General features: G+C 41.4%; 1 protein-coding gene across 1 annotated transcript in view; it reads right to left on the bottom strand.

Annotated features, from left to right (window-relative positions):
- Window positions 1–22552, bottom strand: part of CLSTN2 (calsyntenin 2) — a 786289-nt gene that overhangs the window by 41415 nt on the left and 722322 nt on the right. The window contains exons 10-11 of the mRNA XM_061636759.1: window positions 3851–4017; window positions 306–454 (exon numbers count right to left, since the gene is read on the bottom strand). Coding sequence (XP_061492743.1) covers window positions 306–454; window positions 3851–4017 — 316 coding nt within the window. The remainder of the gene's footprint in view (window positions 1–305; window positions 455–3850; window positions 4018–22552) is intronic.

Here is a 22552-nt window from a genome sequence, read left to right as displayed (position 1 = left end):
TGTTAAATGTGCATCACAAACCTAATCATCCATTCTATATTGAATGCATCAGGAGACCATTTCACACACACCCAGAACTCTGTCTGAAGTCAACAGGCATGCAGGAATTAGGAAATTACTGTATAGTTGAAATTATTTCACTGTAAAAAGGGAATGCAATTCTTAAGCTATTGGCCAATTAATTAAAAGACCAATTTTATTGATAGATATTATTTTAATGCCATTACTCCATATCCCAAATTGTAAGATTCTTGATATGACTTTTATTACTGCTAGATCAATCAAGCTTAATGAATGCAACTTACTGGACTTTTGATGAGACTTTCAGGCGGCGAATGCCTGAGGTTGGAAACTGTCTTGAATTGATATAGGAGACCTTTTGGAGAGCTTGATTTATATTCTCAATGTCGTCCCCTTCTATTACAAGTACTGACTGGGAAGGATTGAAGTGGTACTAGTGGGTGGAGATAAAGAATATCATTAGTATTTAGAAAAGTAATGTAGAATGAGTCATTAGAACATTTAGAATAACACATTTCTAAAAAAGGTTTTATAGGGGCTGGCTATATTCTTAACAAAGTAAAGAACAACTGTAATTTTATTCGCTAATGTTTGCTCTATACATAAAAGCCATTTATGAGCAAGAACCCACTAGGCACTCATCTAACATACATTTTAGTAATTATTATAGCTATAATTAACATTAAAGTAAATTAAAAGTCAATGAAAACACTGTGAATCAAGACAATTTCCTCTGCTATTCATATTTCATCATCTTGTTTTTGCCAAATCTGTAGCTTACTACAATTAAATATGAGGGTCAATTTTTCCCTGCAAAATCAACAACAAATATTCTGATTTGTTAATATGTTCTCAATTCCTTCCATTTCCTTATTCTAAGCAGACACTTTCTTATTCCGCTATAACAATCAGTGTCTAGTAAAATTAGATCACAATAATGGCCTGCTAGTGGGCACGTGCAGCAGAAATGACGCCTCGCTTGCCACGCAGCTGACGAGTGAGGCATAGTTGCAGATGGGGGCAAAGCTGCTGCCTCCATCTTTCAATGGGGCAATGTCACGCGTCGCGACTATTGCGCACGTGTGATGTGCAGCATGGAGAGGTGGAGCTTATGGGCCTATTTAAGCCCAGCCTCCCCTCCTACCTTCCTCTTTGCTTGTGCAATGCCCACCTTGCCCTCCCTATTTTATGGTGTGCCTAGGGGTCGCTTCGGGGCCGAGTAGGAATTTTTATCCTGCCCACCCTCGTTGGCGGGCAGGTTTTTCGCCTGTTCCACACTATGGGAGTGGGAGGGGATCAGGTTAGGAGGTGTTGTGATCAATAGGTGGTTTTGGCTAATCTGGCTAATTTGACATATTGAAAGTTTAATGCCCTAGTGGGCAGATCATTATAGCACTGGTATGGGAAGGTGCGGGAAAGGAAATAGGTAAGGACAGCTAGGTTACCCCTTAGGCACCTTTGGAGGTGATTGGCGGTTCCGGAGGCCTGTCTGTCAGGGCTTTTCTGGCTCGAGGGCAGGATATGGGCTGCCTCTGGGGCCAACTTATTTCATCTATCCAAGGGTTATCTGGACCCGGGTGGGGATGATGTGGGAAGACCCCCCTACTCACCTACAAGGTGTGGCCGGGGTAAGGGGTAAGCACATGGGCTTGCCCTTGCCCCAGCAGGGGCTGGTTGCCCGAGAGCTGTATGGCAAGATACTTGCTTATAGATAGTTCCCGCACCTAGGTTTCCTTCTGCAGGTCACTTTAAATTGGGTTTTGTTTACTGTAATTTAATAAAGTGGCCCTTGTTCAACCAAGCTGATGTCTCTGTGTTTTATTTCGCCCCTCAACTGCAATTGTGTGTGTCTATGAATTAGTAGAATCCCAAAATAGTAGATATCCAAATCTGACTACAGAAGGGAATATCACATTTTTTAAATTCTCCCATGTGTAAAAACAATGGCTTGAACATAGAAAACATGCACAATAGGGAGCAAAATGGACTACAATTTACATCACAATAATACTGAAGAAGCACTGTGTTTGCATGCCATCTTTCTTACCAGAGAGCATGTCACCACTTAGAGGAGATGGCATGATATCTAATGAGATTAGAATTAACTTTTAATGAAACCCTCTCCCAACATCCACACATATTCACCCAAATATGCATCACTACATATTTCAAAGTTTGCTGTAGATGGGACACATCCGAACATAGCTATATCTATGAAATGGCAACTATAAATCATAACAAATGACTACTATTATTTATTTATTAACTAGTGAACATCTAATTGCCAAGCTCGCCCGTACATTTATCCAACTCTAGTTTCTCAAATTAGGTGAAAAGATTTAGACAGTGTTTCCAATCTAATCAGTCCAGGTGTTAGGGTGTGTATTGTTTCTTTTTATGAAAAAACTACTGTGCATGCATGTGCACTATATATTTCTGTGGATAGATATGATTTGTATACAGATATTGTTTGAAAGCCAAGCACAATCTGTCTTTATTACTGTTTTGTTCAACTCTAGGGCCATCTGCAGTTCTTTCATCAGGACATGTCACTGTCAGCCCTACTAGGAAACACTGCAGGAGACCTCTCTCTGACAGTTTATTTCATTTTTCTCTCCTGCTGTCACACAGACTCTCAAAATAGCTGAAAAGGTAAATATGAAAGGAGAAACTTGAACCATGCCAGCTTGTAGACAGGAGACTAAAAGTGTTTTGAAGCTGAAAAATTAAACCCTTGCATTTATTTCCCCCACCCACACCTGGTTCAATTGTCCATACTGGATCTGCGGTAGGAGGCAAACCCACAGACAAGAAATTTTAGTATTCCTCAAGCAGGCTTCAAAGAGATGTCAGCTGCAAACAGGGCAAACAGCAGTGTAGAAGCTGTGTTTCTATTGATCATGAGATAAGCAACAGCTGGCAGAGGGCAGGAGGTTTTTTTTAATAAATAACATATTTATACATATTTTCTCACAGCCAGGCTTTTATATAAAGTAATTTTAATTTATGTTGATTAAATGTGAATTTAGCTGTTACACTTTCTTTATGCATAGACTCTTATAGAAATTTACTAGGAGAAATAAAACCCTAGGAAAGCATGCATTTGTGCCATTATAATGTAAAAGGAACGGCTGAAAATATTTTGAACAGCTTTCTCACCTTTCCTAAGCCTGACATCATTGGAAAGTTCAGTTCTTAAAAGAAGAATAGAAAGCACTCTCAGAATATGTACCTAGTTCTTCCCTCACATCTCAGGTCCGGAAAGTAAAGAATCTTCCTTTGCAATTGCAGCTTGAATTCAAGCCAGGGTTGTAAATAAATATATTTCTTTTGCAGCTTGAATTCAAGCTGGAAATGCCAAGGAACATTTCATGCTGGTGTCAGGTGATTGACAGATAGATGAGACTGTGCACTTGTCAAAGTGGTAGAGGTTTGGATCTGGTCTGCCTGTTGCATCCAGTTCCCCATGACTGCTCTAATGTAGTTATCTTCAATGTGCTAACTGCAGCATACTCCTGATGTTAACTGTGCTGCATCTCCTGGGAAGTGGGCATGTTTTTACAGAGTGCCTAAAACATGGCATGAACAGGATGAAGTGGAAATGCTGAAGGGCTGTGAATCACCCATGGTAGCTGTTATCTATAGGCTTATACTGGAAAAAATGGAAACATTCAGTGTCACATAGTTCCTCTTCTGCTCTGCTTTTTCCCTGCATGGCTTTATAGCATATTAGATTGCTTCTGAGAGTACATTTGTGCTCTACCTTGTGCTCTTCACTTCATAAATCAGCCTTAAATGTTATCAAAAATGATGTCAGTTCATCCCTCACCTTTATTCCTTGGCCAAGACTCTCCAGGGAATTAATATCCAAACCTTCCTTGCAGGCCTGCAAACAGGAAATCACTTTCTGACTCTCAATTTTGCCTGGTCGGATGGTTAGACTGGCAAGGCTGCCATGGAAAAACTGTGCAAATCTGGGTTTAGTGACTTCACCTCCTATTAAAAACAGAAGCACAAATAATCACTGATAATAATTCATAGAAGCTGATTTATTTACGGCAGTCAATACTTCCAACACAGTCTTAAATGTTGAAACAATGGACATTCCAGCTGTTATTCTGATCAGGAACAGAATTCCAAGTAGAAAATGGCTTGTGTATTTTTGTTATTATCATGCTTAAGGTTCTAGACCTATCTGGACATTCTAATCTCCATACAATTAAATTGCATGAGGGAAAGTGCATTAGGATATGTACATTAGCTCAGAGCTTGGAAGTAACTTGTTATTTTTAACGAGTTACTTGTAATTAGTTACAATTTTAAATAACGAGTGGGTAATTCCATTACATTTGGCAAGTAACGGAACGACTAGTAATTTCCCTACTTTTCAGCTGCAACTTTAACGTTTCCACATTAGGTTGGACGTTATTTGGGGGCGGGAACAAGGGGAAGTCAGCTTCTGGCTGTGATTGGTTAACACAAGACATGTGCCTCACACTGATTGGACCTCTGCACAGACTGTCTCTCCCCTCGTGATCTGTGTTAGGAGGCATGAGGGAAGAGGTGAATAGGCAGGGCCTGCTAGCGTCTGAGAGGAAAAAATGGACGCCGGAGGAAAAAGCCAGGGCAAGGGCAACGGAGGAGAAGGCAGCAGCAGAATGGCGAAGAGCTGTGGAGGTGAGTGACGATGATTTGTGTGTGTGTGTGTGTGTGTGTGTGTGTGTCCCCGTGGCCCCTTCCGCCCCCGTGGCATTTCCCCCCCCGCCCCCCCGTGGCCCGTTCTGCCCCCCCACTGCCTCTCCTTGCCTAGGTATGCATGGGAACAAGGGGGAGAGTTCAAAAAGGGGGGGAAGGAAGAAAAGTAGGCCACAGCTTGGAAAAGTTACTTTTTTGAACTACAACTCCCATCAGCCCTAGACACCATGGCCACTGGATTAGGCTGATGGGAGCTGTAGTTCAAAAAAGTAACTTTTCCAAGCTCTGGCCTACTTCTCTTCCTTCCCCCTCCTTTTTGAACTCTCCCCCTTGTTCCCATGCATAGCTGTGTGCTGTATTTATCCAGACAGCACACTCCTGCCTTTTAAAATGCCGGCTAGCTTTTTATTGTATATTTATTTGAACTCCATCTTTCTTTTTATTTTTTTTTGTCCTGTTTAATCACAAGACTGAATTGTATGTGGGACAAAAACTGTCTCAGTAATAATAATAATAATAATAATAATAAAAATAAAAAATCATTAGGCGTATAATAAATGGCTTAAGGCTGATTTTTTTGTTCTTGGCAGAGATGAGGTGAGAAGTAGGGTCCTTGCAGCTCCTCCTCTCAGTCCCCCAGCTCTCAAACTCATGTTCTGTGAGAAAGAGAGAGATGCCCAGTCCCAGAGAGAGATAGACTGTTGACAATCTCTGCTAATATCTGTACAAATGTACATAACATGCATCACCTGAACTCACATGATCTAGAGTTACCTTAGATCTTGCAAGATTTGCAAATGAGAAGCAATAGGGTTTTATATTCGTTCTGATTGTCTATTGGGCTATCATAGGTTATATGTTTTTTTCATTTTCTATGGCAAAAACTCCAACTTCAGTGGAATTTATGTGATGTGTTCTAATCATTTGAATTTGGCTAATGAATGCTTTATTCTTTCATCAGAACTTTAGTAGTAGTACTAAAATATTAATAAAAAAGAAAAGGGAAAGAAAAAATACTTTACATACATCATTCAGCTGTATTGCTAATTATAGATATAGATATAAAAGATAAATGGCATTTTGTCAAAAGTATTTTTGTCTACATTTTATACCTCATCCTTGGTTTTCCAAGCTTGGCATGGAATGCTTCTCATATAGAATTAATTTGAAATGCTGCATATTTATTATCATAATCATCATATTCAAAATAACAAATATATGTACCGCCTTCAAGTTGATTCCAACTTATGGTGACCCTATGAATAGGGTTTTCATGAGGCTGAGAGGCAGTGACTGGCCCAAGGTCACCCAGTGAGCTTCATGGCTATGTGGGGATTTGAACCCTAGTCTCATTTTGTTCTCACAAGAACCCTGTGAGATAGTAGGTTAGACTGGCCCAGGCAGGGTTATTCAGTGAGCAAAAATGATGCAAATAGGATCTCTTTTAATTGTGCTATCGACCTGCTTACTTCCACTCTGACTGGGGCATCTTGCAGCATGGGGAAGAGATGGGGGCACATCACAGCTGAAGTTCACCCATATAGGAGCATTATCTCTTGTTTATTACAGAGACGCCTGTTGCAGGTTTTGCTGCTGAGAGCAGCAGTCAGTTAGTGCGGCCACTTGAGTCACAGCTTGTTGATCCTGAGGAGGCAAAACTAGAAAGTGAGGTTCAGAAAGGAGGCCCTGTGCATGAGGAGGAGGAGGGCATGAAGCAGTGCCAGTTGCCCACAGCCACATCTGCAGAACAGCAAGTACCATGGTTTGGCTTTGAGAAAGCTTGTACATTTGTGAGCCAGAGTGGGAAAAATGTTGTTGTACGATGCAATTACTGCCTTCCAAGGATCAAAAATCTGAGATCAGCTGTTTCCTCCTCATCCAATGTGAAGAAACATTTTGAGGTAAGCCTTTGTCATGCTGGTCCTCCAAGAGTGTCCATTGTCTATTGATGTTTAAATTGTGAAGTTCCTCTTCCATTTTTTCTTGGATTCATGCTTTGTTCTTCTTCCTCAGAGGACACACCCTGAGAAGCTGAGAGCAATTGAAGAAGCAATAAAGGCAAGGAGACATGGCTTTCCTGAACCAATGCATGACACCCCTCCTCCCAAAATGCTGAAGCAGCAGCAGACAACCCTTGAGAGGTGGGGATCTGGCAGGGAGCCTGTCACCCAGAGCAATCTCGACAGGAGAATCATTGATTTCATTGTAGAGGAGACATTACCACTTCAGATTGTGGACAAACCATCATTCATTAACCTGGTTCGCATTGGACTCCCCAAAGATCTCACCATCATATATGCCAAGACTCTGAGAGACAGAATTGAGAAGAGAGCATGCCACATGAGAGAAACTCTTGCAAACCGAAGGGGTGCTGTGGCATATATAGCAACTGCTGCAGATTGTTGGACCAATGGCAAGAAGAGTTACTTTGGGGTAACAGCCCACTGGATCAACCCAACTACCCTGAAACGTGAGGTCGGGGCCTTGGCTTGTAAGCGTCTGAAGGGGCGCCATACATACGATGTCCTTTCAAAAGCACTGCATGATGTACATGTGCAGTACAGGATCCACAACAAAGTTATGTGCACTACTACAGACAATGGCTCCAACTTTGTGAAAGCGTTCAGAGTTTTCATGGCCAAAGAACCAGTGGAAGCTGCAGGCACCAGTGACGATGATGGTGATAACCAGGAGGAGGAGGAGGCTGAGGTGGAGTTTGTGCCTATCTGTGAGATCCTGGACACAGGACCTGAGGCAGCGGAAGAAGCTGCAGACTCAGGAGAGGATTTTGTTTTACCACCACACCAGAGATGTACTAGCCACACCCTCAACCTTGTGGCAACACAAGACATAGAGGCCATGCTTTCTGACTCCTCCAAAAGTAGTCTTCTTGGTCCTTTCAAGAAACAGTTTCGTTCCTTGATGGGAAAATGCATCAAGTTGTGGTCCAAGCAGAACCAGTCAGCCCAGATTGCTGAGTATATTTGTGCGCAATGTGGTGTGTATCTGAAGGTACTGAATAAGACCAGGTGGAATTCCACCTTTGATGCGTTGAAGCAACTACATGAGCTCCTGTCAACTGTGCCACTAAAAATGCATGCCATAATGGACCGCTGCTCCTTGTCCAGGATCACAGCTGCTGAGATTGAAGTGGTACAGGAATTCACAGAGATTATGGAGCCACTAGCCCAGTCCCTAGATATCCTGCAACGGGAGAACGGCATGTTCATGGGGTATTTGCTACCAACACTCTGCAATCTGGACCGCAAGTTAGAAGGACTGGAAAACAAACCTGAGAGGTACACATACTGTTTCAGCTGCTGAGAGGTGTGTGCGAAGCCCTAAGAAAGCGGTTTGCAGCTATCTGGGAGGACAAGAGGCTTCTTCTGGCAGCCTGCCTACACCCTCGCTTCAAACTAGATTGGCTGGAATCGTGTCAGGCCACCACCCATACCAACAAGTAAGAACATTAGGGAAGCCCTTTGGGTGGATTACTCCAAGGGAAATGTTGTCTCAAGGGAGGCATCAGAGGGCTTAAGGTGGTAGGCAGGGGCTGGGCCTTTTCTTCCTGGGGCTCCTCATCACAACCTTGGGTTGCTGCAGGTAATCCTTAAGGGTCTGCTGTGCTGCCCCATGAGTGTGGTGACTTGGTCACCTTCCTACCTTCCATGTCATCATCCACAGGCTCAGGCTGGACCCTGAACCAGGAGACATGACAAGTGTTAGGGATAAATTGAAACCCCCAGTGCTTGTAAAACTATAGTTCACTTGTCCTACCTAAACCAGCTTGGGCTTCACGGGAAATAGAACCAAAGTGGCCTTTATTTGATTTTTGATATAAACTGTCGGTTTATTTCCTGGTAACCTGACCCTTACCTACATTCCAGTGGCTTGTATAATAAAAGCCGGTTTAAGCTGGAAACTTCCCTACTATGCATTTCTGTATCACATTTATGCTTATGGCCTTGCTTATTGTTACAAATGTTCCTTGCATAGATATGTCAAACGCTGTTCCAATGTCCCACAAACCTTGACTTGTAAAACTCCTTTGATATGTAAGCAAAGTAATATCATGTCTGTCTCCAGTTTAGGGGGCGCCCGGTTGCAGCTGGGCCTCCCCTCAATAGTTGCCTTTGTCTGTTCTTGCATAGTGCTTATCTCAAGGACATGCGAAGTATGCAGACATAGAGTCTGAGAGATAGTCTTGATGTTTCCTCTTTTGTCCTTCCCCCTGTACCCCCTTACCTCCTTACATATGCCCCAAAGCTATAACAGTTAGAAATTGCTTCTTTTGTATTTTATGACGTGAACCCGATATTGTAAACTTCGGGGTAAGCCTATATAAACCCTTGGACACCAATAAACGAGGTTCCCATGCTGGCCTGCTTCAGCTTGTAAGTATTGGGTCCCCTTTGCAAAGGTTTTTGTCTCGTGTTACTTGATCTCTGATAGTGGGTTCATTTGCACTCAACTCCGCACTCTTCCCGGGTATAATAAGCGAGTTGGGGTTGACAGGACGACTTGCGTGTTGGGTTTGGACCTAACACAAGCATCAGGAAATGAAGAGCAGATGATGGTTTCCTAACATATATGTGTTAACATATCCTCTCTCTTTCTTAGATACACAATGGAAGCCTTGTTGAAAGCTGAAATAAAGATGGGTGTACTTAATGAGGACAGTGATCAGTCTTCAGATAAAGACCAGGAAGGAGATGACTTAGAAGATGACTTCTTTAACTTTCTGCTCCAGGGCAAGAAGTCAGCAGTGGACACTGCTGAGGAGGAACTGGTGAGGTACCTGAGGTCTCCCAGCAGGGAAGTGTCATCACTCCATGGCTTTCCACATGTGCTGCGGTGTTTTTTGCAGCACAACACAGGCATGCCTTCAAGCGCCGCAGTAGAACGCCTGTTCAGTACTGGTAGCAACGTAATGACTGTAACAAGACATTCCTTGTCTGACATGCTCTTTGAGCATCTTGTTCTTTTGAGACATAACAGAAACATATTATAAAAGCATTTCAAGTGTAAAATTTGATTTCAAGAGTTGGGGTATCTTCATTGCTTGGGGGGATGTGAGATTCTGTTATGCCATTATGTTAATCTTATGGATAATTTTTTTTATTCTACTACCCCCTGTGTGTGTGTGTTTATTTTTAATATTGTTTTAGGCTTCTTAGATGTGCAGCAGCCAAGGCCAGCACCTTGTAGGAGTTTTTTTAAAAAAGTAACTGAAATGTAATTGAAGTGATTATTTTTGAGAAAAAGTAAAGTAATCAGTTACTTTCAGAGCAATTGTAATTGTAACGGTAATTACTACTTTTTTGGGCCAAGTAATTGTAACTGTAATTTATTACTTTTTAAAAGTAATCTTCCAAGCTCTGCATTAGCTATATCTTCCCCATCACTCTCCCCATCATTCTTTGCAAGCTGGAAGCAAATGTTTGCAGTAGTGAGCCTACCCTACTCTTGTAAGCTACCTGCATGGTTTATAACCCTGGGAAAAAAGGATCTGCTTTTAAGAAGTTATCCCTCCAAATCATGGAAGGTGATGGGTATGATGACGGGGGAAGGACAGGGGAAGGCAGAGCTAACGCAGTCATCACCCTTGTGTGAGGGATTAGAATGCCTGACTACAACCATTTATAGTAAGAACTCCTGTTTTATATAGGAGTCAGATGTGAAAAGCATTTTATCCTGAGACATAGCATACAAAACATCAGCCCTGCAGCAAGTGATGGATAAGCTGCTTCCACTATTTTAATTTAGAAACAGGATAAATTAAACATCAGACTCTATTATATCTTAGGAGAGATTTGTGATTCTGTAGATCAACAAGGAAAGCTAAAAAATAACATGTTATTTAAAAACAAAGCACCAACCAAATAGAAAGACCATCTAAGCTGTGAGTTCCAGGAAGAGTAAATCTCTTATAAAGCAATATGCAATTAGTTAATGTTAAATGAACAAATTGTCTTCCTATCAAACTTGCTTAACTTCTAAATAAACTGACATTACACTACTTAATAATGGCTGCCTGGGATATATAAAACTAAACAGAAATGCAAGGCTGATAGATGAAGGAAAACCAGACTCATTATGAAATGAACTAAGGAAATAAGCCATTTGAGATTAATATCTAGTTTCAGTAATGTTAGTGGGTTCAGTAAAGGCAAATTAAAATCAATTGGGTTTTTTTTACAGTGATTTTGTGCTCATTGACTTATTGGGGTATAGACTGCAATGTTTTGATTTCATCAAGATTATAACTGAATACTGAGGTTGTATCTTTCAGTGATTCCTGAAACTCAATACTTAATAATAAACACTGAGTCTGGAATTAGTACTATCAGACTTTTTTACAGGAGACACTTTAACTGGGTTTCACATTTTCTACATCTGTGCAATGGTACAACACTAACACATATGTGTATATTTAAATGTTAACAATGAACTACTATTGCATTTAAGGAAAAGGACACATGCCCAGGAAGGGGGGTCAAAACGACATGGGAACAATGACTATAGCTGACAACAAACTAACTAGCTAACTACACATGCGCGCACGCACACACACACACACATGTATATTAATAGCAAAAAAAAAAAGACATGCCCAACAGATTTTTTTTTAATTTTCCATTTCACATGATACATTAACCATATCCACAGGCTTTATTATTATTACTTATTACATTTGTATACCGCCCCATAGTCAAAGCTCTCTGGGCGGTTTACAACAATTAAAAACATTAAAAACAAATATACAAATTTAAAAACACTTAAAAAAAAACAATTTAAAAACACATGCTAAAATGCCTGGGAGAAGAGGAAAGTCTTGACCTGGCGCTGAAAAGATAACATTGTTGGCACCAGGTGCACCTCGTCAGGGAGATCATTCCATAATTTGGGGGCCACCACTGAGAAAGCCCTCTCCCTTGTTGCCATCCTCCGAGCTTCCTAGCACTTTGAATCGAGCTCAGAAACATGGCTTTAAAAACTGTTCAGAGACAAACAGGACACTATAGCATCACTCGTGAAAGCAGCCAACATCCTCCTTAGAACACAAATAAAGGGAAGTGTACGGCACTGACAAATGCCTAAGAAGCATTATGTTTAAAAATAACATCCAGCTGAACAATGATTCTTCTCAAGAGGCAGTCCAGACACTGGTCATGCCTGCCATTGGCAAGTACCTTCCAGGTTCACCTGAGCAGCTTCAGCCAGACAACAAGTGTAAATAAAAAAGACAGTCCAATTGAAGCTTATTTATAGATCCAGCAGATAAGACAAAACCACCTGCATCATAAAAATTAATGATGAACTATAGTGCTGATGTGCCACCTGAGCCCAACCAAACGTAGCCAAACTTCACAACTATTTAGTTACTTACAATGACAGCTGCAACAAGAATAAAGGAGTGACAATTTCGTCAACACTGAAATGACACACAAATGGGCTTATTTATTTAAACATGCTGTGAAAAATTTAACCATCTGAGTAATTGCCAAAGGATTTCCTTCATACTTTATGACTTTGTCCTTACGTTAGTAAGGATGACAAACCCCAAAAAACTTCATGGTTCCCTATCAGCTTTGGAAAGAACAATGAAACTTGTACCTTATCTGAAAGAACGAAAAAACATTTATAAATAGAGCTTTATTTCTCCTGATAAAATCTTAATTTGTTTTAAGTATAAAAAATGCCATGAGTTCTAATTCACATACGATCTCTTAAACAATGAAATCACAATCTATGCTAAGGAAATGAGTATTGCACATAAATTATACCTGGTGAACAACAGAGCATACATGACACACACATACAGTTTGAAGAACCTAATTCAACAGGAAAGACAAATCTGTATTTAAGCAAAATACCCATCTTACATGTGATGTGTACCCTTAGGTTCTATCTGTAATATTACTTATGAAAAATAATTTGTTGGACTGCTTGCACCTGTACCATCCTGTTTACACACTAAGATCTCAATTGGAGGCCTTCCTGGTGTGCCAATCCCCAAGGTCTGTGAGATGGCTGGCCGAGAGAGAGAGAGAGAGAGAGAGAGAGAGAGAGAGAGAGAGAGAGAGAGAGAGAGAGAGAGAGAGAGAGAGAGAGAGAGAGAGAGAGAGAGAGAGAGAGAGAGAGAGAGACTTTTCCATGATGGCCCCATGGCTTTAAAATTCCCTCCTAGTGGTGTAGTGGTTAAGGTGCTGGACTATGACCTGGAAGACCAGGGTTCGAATCCTCACGTAGCCATGAAGCTCACTGGGTGACCTTGGGCCAGTCACTGCCTCTCAACCTCATGAAAACCCTATTCATAGGGTTGCCATAAGTCAGAATCGACTTGAAGGCAGTACATACAATATGTTTGCAGCAGACAGCAACACTTTCTGAAAGATCTTAAAGAAATGTCTATTTCAACTATTTATTTATTTATTTATTTGATTTTTATCCCACCCTTCCTCCCAGCTCACGGCGGCAAACAAAAACACTAAAAACACTTTAAAACATCATAAAAACAGACTTTAAAATGCATCAAAACAAAACAACTTTAAAAACATTTTAAAGCTTTGAAGTTATCTTTTAAAAAGGGTGAAAAAACATTGTTTTTTTAAAGAAAGTTTAAAAACATATTAAAAAGCAATTCCAACACAGAAGCAGACTGGGATAAGGTCTCAACTTAAAAGGCTTGTTGAAAGAGGAAAGCCTTCAACAGAAACCGAAAAGATAACAGAGATGGTGCCTATCTATATTTAAGGGTAGGCAGTTCCATAGGGTAGGTGCCGCCACACTAAAAGTCCGGTTTCTATGTTGCGCAGAACGGACCTCCTGATAAGATCGTATCTGCAGGAGGACCTCACCAGCAGAGCGCAGTGATCGACTGGGTATATAAGGGATAAGATGGTCTTTCAGGTATCCTGGCCCAAGCTGTATAGGTTTCCCATGAGTTTCTTTTTGAGGATTATTGGATTATGTTGCGTTTTACTGGTTTATGGTTTACTGAAGGAATTCTATCAGGTTTATTCTTCTGGTCCTTTTGTAATAATGATTTTTTTAAAACAATGTAGTTTTTATTGTTGTAAGCTGCTTTGGAGGGCATGGCCCACAAAGTGGCCTAGAAATATTTTAAAATAAAATAAAACAGTGCAGTAAATAATACCATAATTTATTGGATTTCTCCTCTGTTCCTGGAACATCTGCCCTGCTAGGGACCAGTGGCACTTTAAGTGCAATGGGAACTTTTCTGGCTGCTCAAGACTGTAGGTAAAAAGAGGTGACACTAATCCTTGATTTCCTGATCAGCAGCACCTGAGCTGGCCCTGGGGCACTTCCTTTGGGAGGGCTCTTGCCAGCATTTGGGTCAGGGATGAAAGGAGATGCCACTTTGGGTGGTAGTGTGCCCAACGGTGGAGCAACCCCCAAAGGATGAGACATAAAGGGTCTCCCCTTTGGCTCATCCCTTGGTGGAGGAGCCTGGGGGAGTGCCATGGTGCAGGAACACTCTGTTTGTTGTATTATAGATCCCCCTCTTTGGGTTAGAACCAGGGGAAGGATAGGTATTGGGTTGTGCTTCCCCATATGAGAGGTGGTTCAGTTTCATATATACACTTTAAGTTCCTGTGGTTAACAGATGGCTTTAAACTGAGATATACTATAGTATACTATACTAATCTACTGTATATTTTGGAAAGCTGATTGTCTGTTCTCTATACATTTAAACACCTCTTAAGATATCATACACAAATTTTGCATGACGGTTCTTGAGATCGAGCAGGTTTTTGTATATGTTTGAATATGACCAGATTCCATTTTGTATCAAGATGGCAGACACAGCTTTCAAAATATCATTGATTTGAACCAAATTTTGCGAAGAGTTCCTGCAATCAAGGAGCAGGTTTTCCTTTATGTTTGGATATAGTTGGACACCACTTTAAATCAAGGGGCTAGACTAAACCTTTCAAAATTTCACTGATCTTTTGGTTTAGAATCACTGAGCAATGCCAGGTACTAGGCTGCTAGTAATAGAATAAATAAATAATGGCCTTTGGGACATGAGCAACACAAGGAAGGCTTTGAAGTACAAGTGTAGGACACGGAATTACACATTCAAACAGGATATCCTTTCAAACCCCTGAGCCTGGCCTTCTTTGATAGATGGATGGTTTCATTGACTTGCAGTGTCAGTTTCTGTCTCCTTAGAGAACTTTCTCCATACAGAAGTCCCTTTTGTATGTTGGGTAGGAGCATAGGGGCTAACTAGTTAGTAACCTCTGTGGAGTGCTTTCTATATTATAATTTTAATGGATAAATACTTTAGTCTTCTGCTAAATACCCACTAAAATGGTATGCCTGAAACAAACACACTTTTTCCACATCATGTATAGTGTTTTTATCACATTGTATACATTTTTGCAGTGTATGTGAAGTGGAAAAATAAAGAAACACATGCTACGATTTTAGCTGATCCACGGTTATGGTCTAAAACATGTATGTATTAAAAATATAGTCATGTGAGAATTTTAGGACAGAGAACAGCTATGGATGATATAGTCTTTAGAAGTATCCACACTTACTACAAAATACTATTGGTCCCATTGTGCTTAATATAGTTAACTTTTAGCTACTATGATTCTAAGACCCTAGATACCTTTCAGGCAGAAAAGGCAAAGAAGAGCAGCATGAGGCAGTGTCTCTTTGGCGGTGGTTGTTTTAAGCATGGGATTAAGATGTTTTAGGACATGGACAGGAGGAGGTGGAGGTGGAGGAAGAAAACAGTGAAGTTACCGCCATTGTTTATATGATAATGTAGCTTAATTTGTTAGGAGGCATTGCCTGAAAGAGCTACTCACTATTGAATCCATTGTGGAACTGACACAAGTTAATTACTTCATCCCTCACTATGACTCTAAGATACCAGAATGGTTTTGCTGTATTGGAAGTAATGACTTTTGAGCTATAGTAAATTGAAGTGTAACCTTCTGACAGTAATTAACTTATGTCACTACTGTAGTGACAGGAGGTAAAGAGTTATACATATAGAAAGAATTGGTTCCTGAGGGGAAAACTATGAAACTGAGGCTTTATCTTTTTTCAAAGACACTCTGATGAAGTCTGTGGTAAAAGAGCTCATAAAACCTGCTTACTTCTTTGACTGTCCTTGCCTCAAAATGATTGTTAGTAACTAAAGAGCCAAAGAGAACACCTAAACCTTGGTATGATGGTAGGCATTATAGAGTAAGAGAGTATTATATAGTAAGATTAACCATTTTCACAATACAGTCGCCTCTTATAGACCAAAAGGATTACTATCAAAGAGTGCTATTAAATATGTTGTTGTTATGTCCTTTCAAGTCGACTACGACTTAGGTTGACCCTATGAATCAGCGACCTCCAACAGCATCTGTTGTGAACCACCCTGTTCAGATCCTGTAAGTTCAGGTCTGTGGCTTCCTTTATGGAATCAATCCATCTCTTGTTTGGTCTTCCTCTTTTTCTACTCCCTTCAGCTTTTCCCAGCTTTATTGTCTTTTCTAGTGAATCACGTCTTCTCATTATGTGTCCAAAGTATGATAACCTCAGTTTCATTGTTTTAGCTTCTAATGATAGTTGTGGTTTAATTTGTTCTAACACCCAATTATTTGTCTTTTTTGCAGTCCATGGTATCCACAAAGCTCTCTTCCAACACCACATTTGAAAGGAGTTGATTTTTCTGTTATCCACCTTTTTCACTGTCCAACTTTCACATCCATACATAGAGATCGGGAATACCATGGTCTGAATGATCCTGACTTTAGTGTTCAGGGGTACTTCTTTGCATTTGAGGACCTTTTCTAGTTCTCTCACAGCTATCCTCCTGACTCCTAGCCTTCTTATTTCTTGACTATTGTCTCCATTTTGGTTAATGACTGTGCCAAGGTATAGATAATCCTTGACAAGTTCAATGTCCTCATTGTCAACTTTAAAGTTACATAAATTTTCTGTTGTCATTACTTTAGCCTTCTTGATGTTCAGCTGTAGTCCTGCTTTTGTGCTTTCCTCTTTAACTTTCATCAGCATCTGTTTCAATAACGGGCCAATAAACTGAGTCTGAATCATAGCAAGACTGAGGCGCTGTGGGTTGGTGGTTCCCGAGTTTGGATAATTGGTCAGTTGCCTGCTTTGGATGGGGTCGTACTCCCTCTGAAAGAGCAGGTCCATAGCCTGGGGGTGCTCCAGGATCCATCTTTGTCGCTAGAGGCCCAGGTGGCCTCAGTGCCTAGGAGTGCCTTTTACCAGCTTCGGCTGGTGAGACAGCTACGGCCGTTTCTGGACTGGGATAGCCTGATGACTGTTGTCCATGCACTGGTGACCTCTAGGCAAGATTACTATAATGCGCTCTATGTGGGGCTGCCCTTGAGGATGATCCGGAAGCTGCAGCTGGTGCAAAATGCGGCGGCGAGAGTGCTCACTGGAGCAGGGTATCGCCAACATGTCACCCCGCTGCTGAAAGAATTGCACTGGCTGCCCATTTGCTACTGGGCCAAGTTCAAGGTTCTAGTTTTGGCATACAAAGTCCTATACAGCTTGGGACCAGGATACCTGAAAGACCGTCTTATCCCTTATATGCCCAGTCGATCACTGCACTCTGCAGGTGAGGGCCTCCTGCAGATACCATCTTATCAGGAGGTTTGTTCTGCACAATATAGGAAATGGACCTTTAGTGTGGTGGCACCTACCCTGTGGAATTCCCTTCCTTTGAATATTAGGCAGGCGCCATCTCTGCTATCTTTTCGGTGCCTTTTGAAGACTTTCCTCTTTCAACAAGTCGTTTAAGATGAGACCTATCCCAGTCTGCATCTGTGTCAGAATTGTTTAATATGTTTTTAATAATGTTTTTAACCCTTTTTAAGGTTGTTCTTTTAAAATGTTTTTAATGCTGTTTTGTTTAATGTATTTTAAGATCTGTTTTTATGATGTTTTAAAGTGTTTTAGAGCTTTGTTTGCCGCCCTGGGCTCCTGCTGGGAGGAAGGGCGGGGTACAAATAAAATAAATAAATAAATAAAATAAATAATCATTACTGGTTTCTGCTAGTAGTATGGCATCACCTGCATATCTTAAATTATTGATATTTCTCCCTCCAATTTTCACACTTCCTTCATCTTGGTCCAACCCCGCTTTCCGTATGATATGTTCTGTGTACAGATTAAACAAATAGGGTGATAAAATACACCCCTGTCTCACACCCTTTCCGATGGGGAACCCATCGGTTTCTCCATATTCTGTCCTTACAGTAGCCTCTTATCCAGAGTATAGGTTGCGCATTAGGACAATCAGATGCTGTGGCACCCCATTTCTTTTAAAGCATCCCATAGTTTTCCATGATCTACACAGTCAAAGGCTTTGCTGTAATCTATAAAACACAGGGTGATTTTCTTCTGAAATTCCTTGGCCCTTTCCATTATGCAACATATGTTTGGGATATTCAGTACAACACGGGTCTGCATTAAATATTCACATTGGTTTTTAATAGTATGTCATTGTTTTTATAGTTTATATTGTATTACAATTTGAATTCTATGGAATGAAAATTGTAATAAAATTAAATACAATATAAGCAGTAAAGGAAGTAATAAAAGATCATGCAGCATCTAGCACAGTGCATTATAATTGCTGCAGCAGGAAGAAAAATGGTTAAGTGGTCTGTCAAGACCACCAGCAATCTTCAGGTGGTCCATGGGGGAAAAAAGTTTGGGAACCACTGTGCTACAAGACCCTTTGAGATGTTATATATTATCTCTTTATGAGTATGGGACCCCCTCTGTAACTGCAAAAACATTCACGACCCCCACATATTAATTGTTGCTCTTCCTGCTGCTGCTACTCTGGCCATCACCACAATTTGCATGCAGGTGGAGAAACAGAGGCAGAAGAGAGAGAGAAATTCAACTGGCAGGAAATTAAAGACCAATAAATATGTAATAAATTTAAACACACGACAAGCCTATAGGCAGAATCAAAATAGGAGCAAACTTGGGTGCCAGGGGTGAGGGTTGGCAAGTGCAAGTGGACAGAGAGAGAAATAAAAGAGATAGAAATAATGCAAAGGGAGGGGCAGGGTTAGAGGGAGAAAAGGTGTGTCAAGTTGTGGATGGGGAAAAGGCTTGGTGGGTCAGACGAAGGCAGCAAGTAAGAAGCAGTAGTGGCTAGAAGAGTGAAGAGGAGCAGGCACATGTGAGGGAGGGCACTCGGGACTGGAGGGAGGGTTGGAGTAAAGTGGGCTGCGTGTCCATTCTAGGTGCTTCCTTTCTCAGAGTGACCTGTGGTGGCAGTGAGATCTCAAAACAAATGCACATGGTCCCACTCCACTTCTTTCCCTTACTCCCAGCTCCTACCCCCTTACACCAAAGGGAGGTGTCCTGTTGGAGGGAGAAGAGGGAAATAGGCAGTGAGAGTGAGGGTGGAATCCTCCTCAACCACCACCTCTTTCTGAGGCAAAGGGCTAAGGAGTGGCCTTCCCTTGTTTTCTCTCCATCACACACCCCCTTCACCATCCCCTTCCCCTAAGCCTGATGCTGCTACATGTCTCTTTCCATGTCATTCACATTGCAGGAGTCTGGTGGGTTATGGAAAGGGGTTGCAAGAAGGCCAGAGGACTCCCTCCTCTACACAAACAAACCTCCCACTCAGTACATATTTGCCATCATCTCTGCACTCTCTTTCTGCTATTGCTGCTGCCGCCACCAGTAGCAAACGCTGGGGCTATCCTCCATAAGAGGTTTAAAAGCTGGGAGCTCAGGAAGAGCAATCAGCAGCAGGTCTCCTTGAGCAGGGCGAGGAGCTGGGACACTTGCTCAGTTTCTTTCAGTTGTCCTGAAGACTTTTTTTAAAAAAAATTCCTCTCTTGGCTCTTCACAGCCCCCTCAGAATGACTTCCCTGCCCTTATGGGAGTCCTGAACTGTATTATCTGATGCAGTTCTCTAATTGATTTTGTATGTATTCCAAAAGACTCCCTCTCATATAATTCCTTATTTTTTCTATTCTGTTGATCAAGGCAAGTTTTACCCTAGATTACTACCCAGGGCGGGTTCTAAAGGGTGGTCAGGTTGGGCACTGGCCCGAAGGACCCTGGAGCTACAGAGGGCCCTCTGCTCTCCTTCCGCAATCCGTGGAAGCAGGACAGGAGCCGCAGATTGCGGGACAAGAGCTTCCGAACCACCCGCCATCCCCTTACACTTACCTTTTTCTCTGCTGTTTTTTGTGGTTTGCCATCAATCAAGATGGCGGCCGAGGTTTCCCTAAGGGACTGAAGCCTCTGCCACCATCTTGGTTGATGGCACGCATGCGTGCTACACACGCGCGTTGCTGCCATCAACCAAGATGGTGGCAGAGGCTTCAGCCCTTTAGGGAAACCTCGGCCACCATCTTGATTGATGGCAAACCTGCACACGCAGTGCGTGTAGCCGCAATAAAAGTGGAAAGGTAGGTGAAGCAGGGGGGATGGGACCGGATGGGACGGCGGGTGGCTCAGAAGCTCCTGTCCTGTGATCCCTCCCGCAGCTGTTTCTGCGAATCACAGAAGGAGAGCGGAGGGGCCCAGGACACGCTGGTGCCCAAGGGCCCCATCATGCCTGGAGCCAGCCCTGTTACTACCATAAAAGGCCAATGGGCTACTCCCTTAGTTTCTTTCAGGAACACTTTGTAAATAACACAATGAAATTTGTATGGAGGATACAACCTCATGGGCTGTGTAGGAAGGGCTGGGGTTCGTTCTTTGAAATCATGCACTGATAGGAAAAACTAGTTTGATGAAAGCAGCTACATGTTCATGCATCCTGAAGCAGCTTTCATTAATTAAAAATCAATATTAATGGGAAATGTGGTTTGGAAAGCCATCATGCACAGGCTACAACCCAACTCTCTTACTATAACTTTTTCCATTACTGTACATCAGCAAAGGAACTTTCACAGTGCCCCCATCCCCATGCACATCAGGAGACAAATTATACAGCCACGATAGCCAGTGTGGATTTTTCATATTCCGCAATGTTAAATTGAAAATACCCCCCCCATTGTAACATGTGCCTCTGAGCATATGGTGAGTGGGGGCAACACCTGCAATCAGCCCAAATAATAGAAACAAGACATGTGCTGTCCTGATCTTGTTTTAGCAGGGAGGAAGCAACATTATTAAGACAGTTAACATAGTTCAGATAGTCACTTTAAATATGCCTGATTTCCTTTGCAATTTTAGTGAAGTTTCCTATAGGAAATCATTTTCTTTTGCTTCTATTTCTGTGAATATATGAAGTACAGCAACACTTTGCAAAATTTACACTAAAACAACTCCAAAAATAATTGTGGAATAATGGCACTGACTATTCTGCAGAATAGTCTCCAGTGGACATCAGGAGTGTCTCAGTTTGCACAAGATAAAACAGTGGGATGTGGAATATATTCTCGCAAAATTCTAGGTGTGCTCTATGTTTTTAATTGACTGTCCACCTTGGCTTAAATGGTGTGGTTTAAACATAGCAGGCGGAAAACATAAATCTTGGGCAGGCTGTTTGTTTTTTTTCCAACAGCTATAGTCATTCCTGAAGTAGCAACATATTGTAATCAGTCTGATTTTGCATCAAACTACAGTTTCAGGTTCAACTGTTAATGCACCCAAAATAGAAATAGAACATAACCTCCCATTTGAAACATAAAAGGCTGTCTTTTGACATTGACCAATAAAAAGGCTTTGAAATTAATAAAAATAAATTTGACACAGGTTTCTAGGATGAATAATGAGGGAAATAAAATTTTCTAGATTAGAATGTCTGTAGAAACAATAGTAACACAGGAATGAAGCAAAGAAGAACACCAACAAACATAGAAAAATGTAATTCTCCATCTTTGGAGATGGCAGGTATAGCCACCACTCACTATATGCTCAGAGGCACATGTTACCAAATTCTTCCAAGCTACACAGGAAGTGGATTGGACTGTGAAAGACCAACCCAAATTGTGTTTGCATTTTGACAAATTTGTAGGGCAGTACAATATCTCAGAGAGGAGGTCAGGTCTCCTGCTCCCCTGGTGCATTCACTATAGTTGCCCAATTCCCCTGCTTTTTAAAGTTTGATAGAAAGATCTGTGGGTATGTTCTTAAACTGCAAGCTTTTTTGCCTATTAGTGACTACATATACATTATACAGCCACAAGAGTGGCTGTATACTATAGCCAACATGGATTTTTCACATTCCGCAATGTTAAATTGAAAATCCCCCCATGCCATTCTGATACTTCCCATAAGCTCATTTCAAAACAAACCCTTATAATCCTGAACTCAGAAACGCTTGCTTAACAACCCTCTAAATTTTCATGGCAATACACAAAACAGAGAGAATCAAGAGTTCGAAGTGTAAAAAGAGAGAGAAAAAACACCTCAGACCCTTTTGGACTTTTCTCTGTCAGAGTTCTCATAACTTGTTGAAATTAATTAAAAATCAGACATGTTCACAGAGTACCTGTAATCCTATTACTGACCTTGTGCCATACTCTGACCTCCATCTTCTGCAGTTTAAATCTTAAGAAATGCCTGGCTGATTTTCAATTAATTTAAGAAATTTTACACTGAATTTAATGATAAGCCCGGGCATGCTCAGTAAGAACCAACTGTCTGTGTTCTAAAAGCCAGACTCACAGCTACTTGACTTGGCTAATCAGGGGGCCATACCCATACCAGTCATTTATTTCACTTTAGACAGTTATGGCTTCCCCCAAAGAATCCTGAGAAGTGTAGTTTGTAAAGGGTGCTGAGAGGAGACTCCTATTCCCCTGACAGAGCTCCAGTGGCCAGAGTGGTTTAA

Source organism: Rhineura floridana, chromosome 7 (genome assembly GCF_030035675.1).
Source record: "Rhineura floridana isolate rRhiFlo1 chromosome 7, rRhiFlo1.hap2, whole genome shotgun sequence".
In the NCBI taxonomy this organism is placed as follows: Eukaryota; Metazoa; Chordata; class Lepidosauria; order Squamata; family Rhineuridae; genus Rhineura; species Rhineura floridana.
Note: the sequence above shows the minus strand (reverse complement) of the source record. Positions and strands in the feature narration are given on the sequence as shown.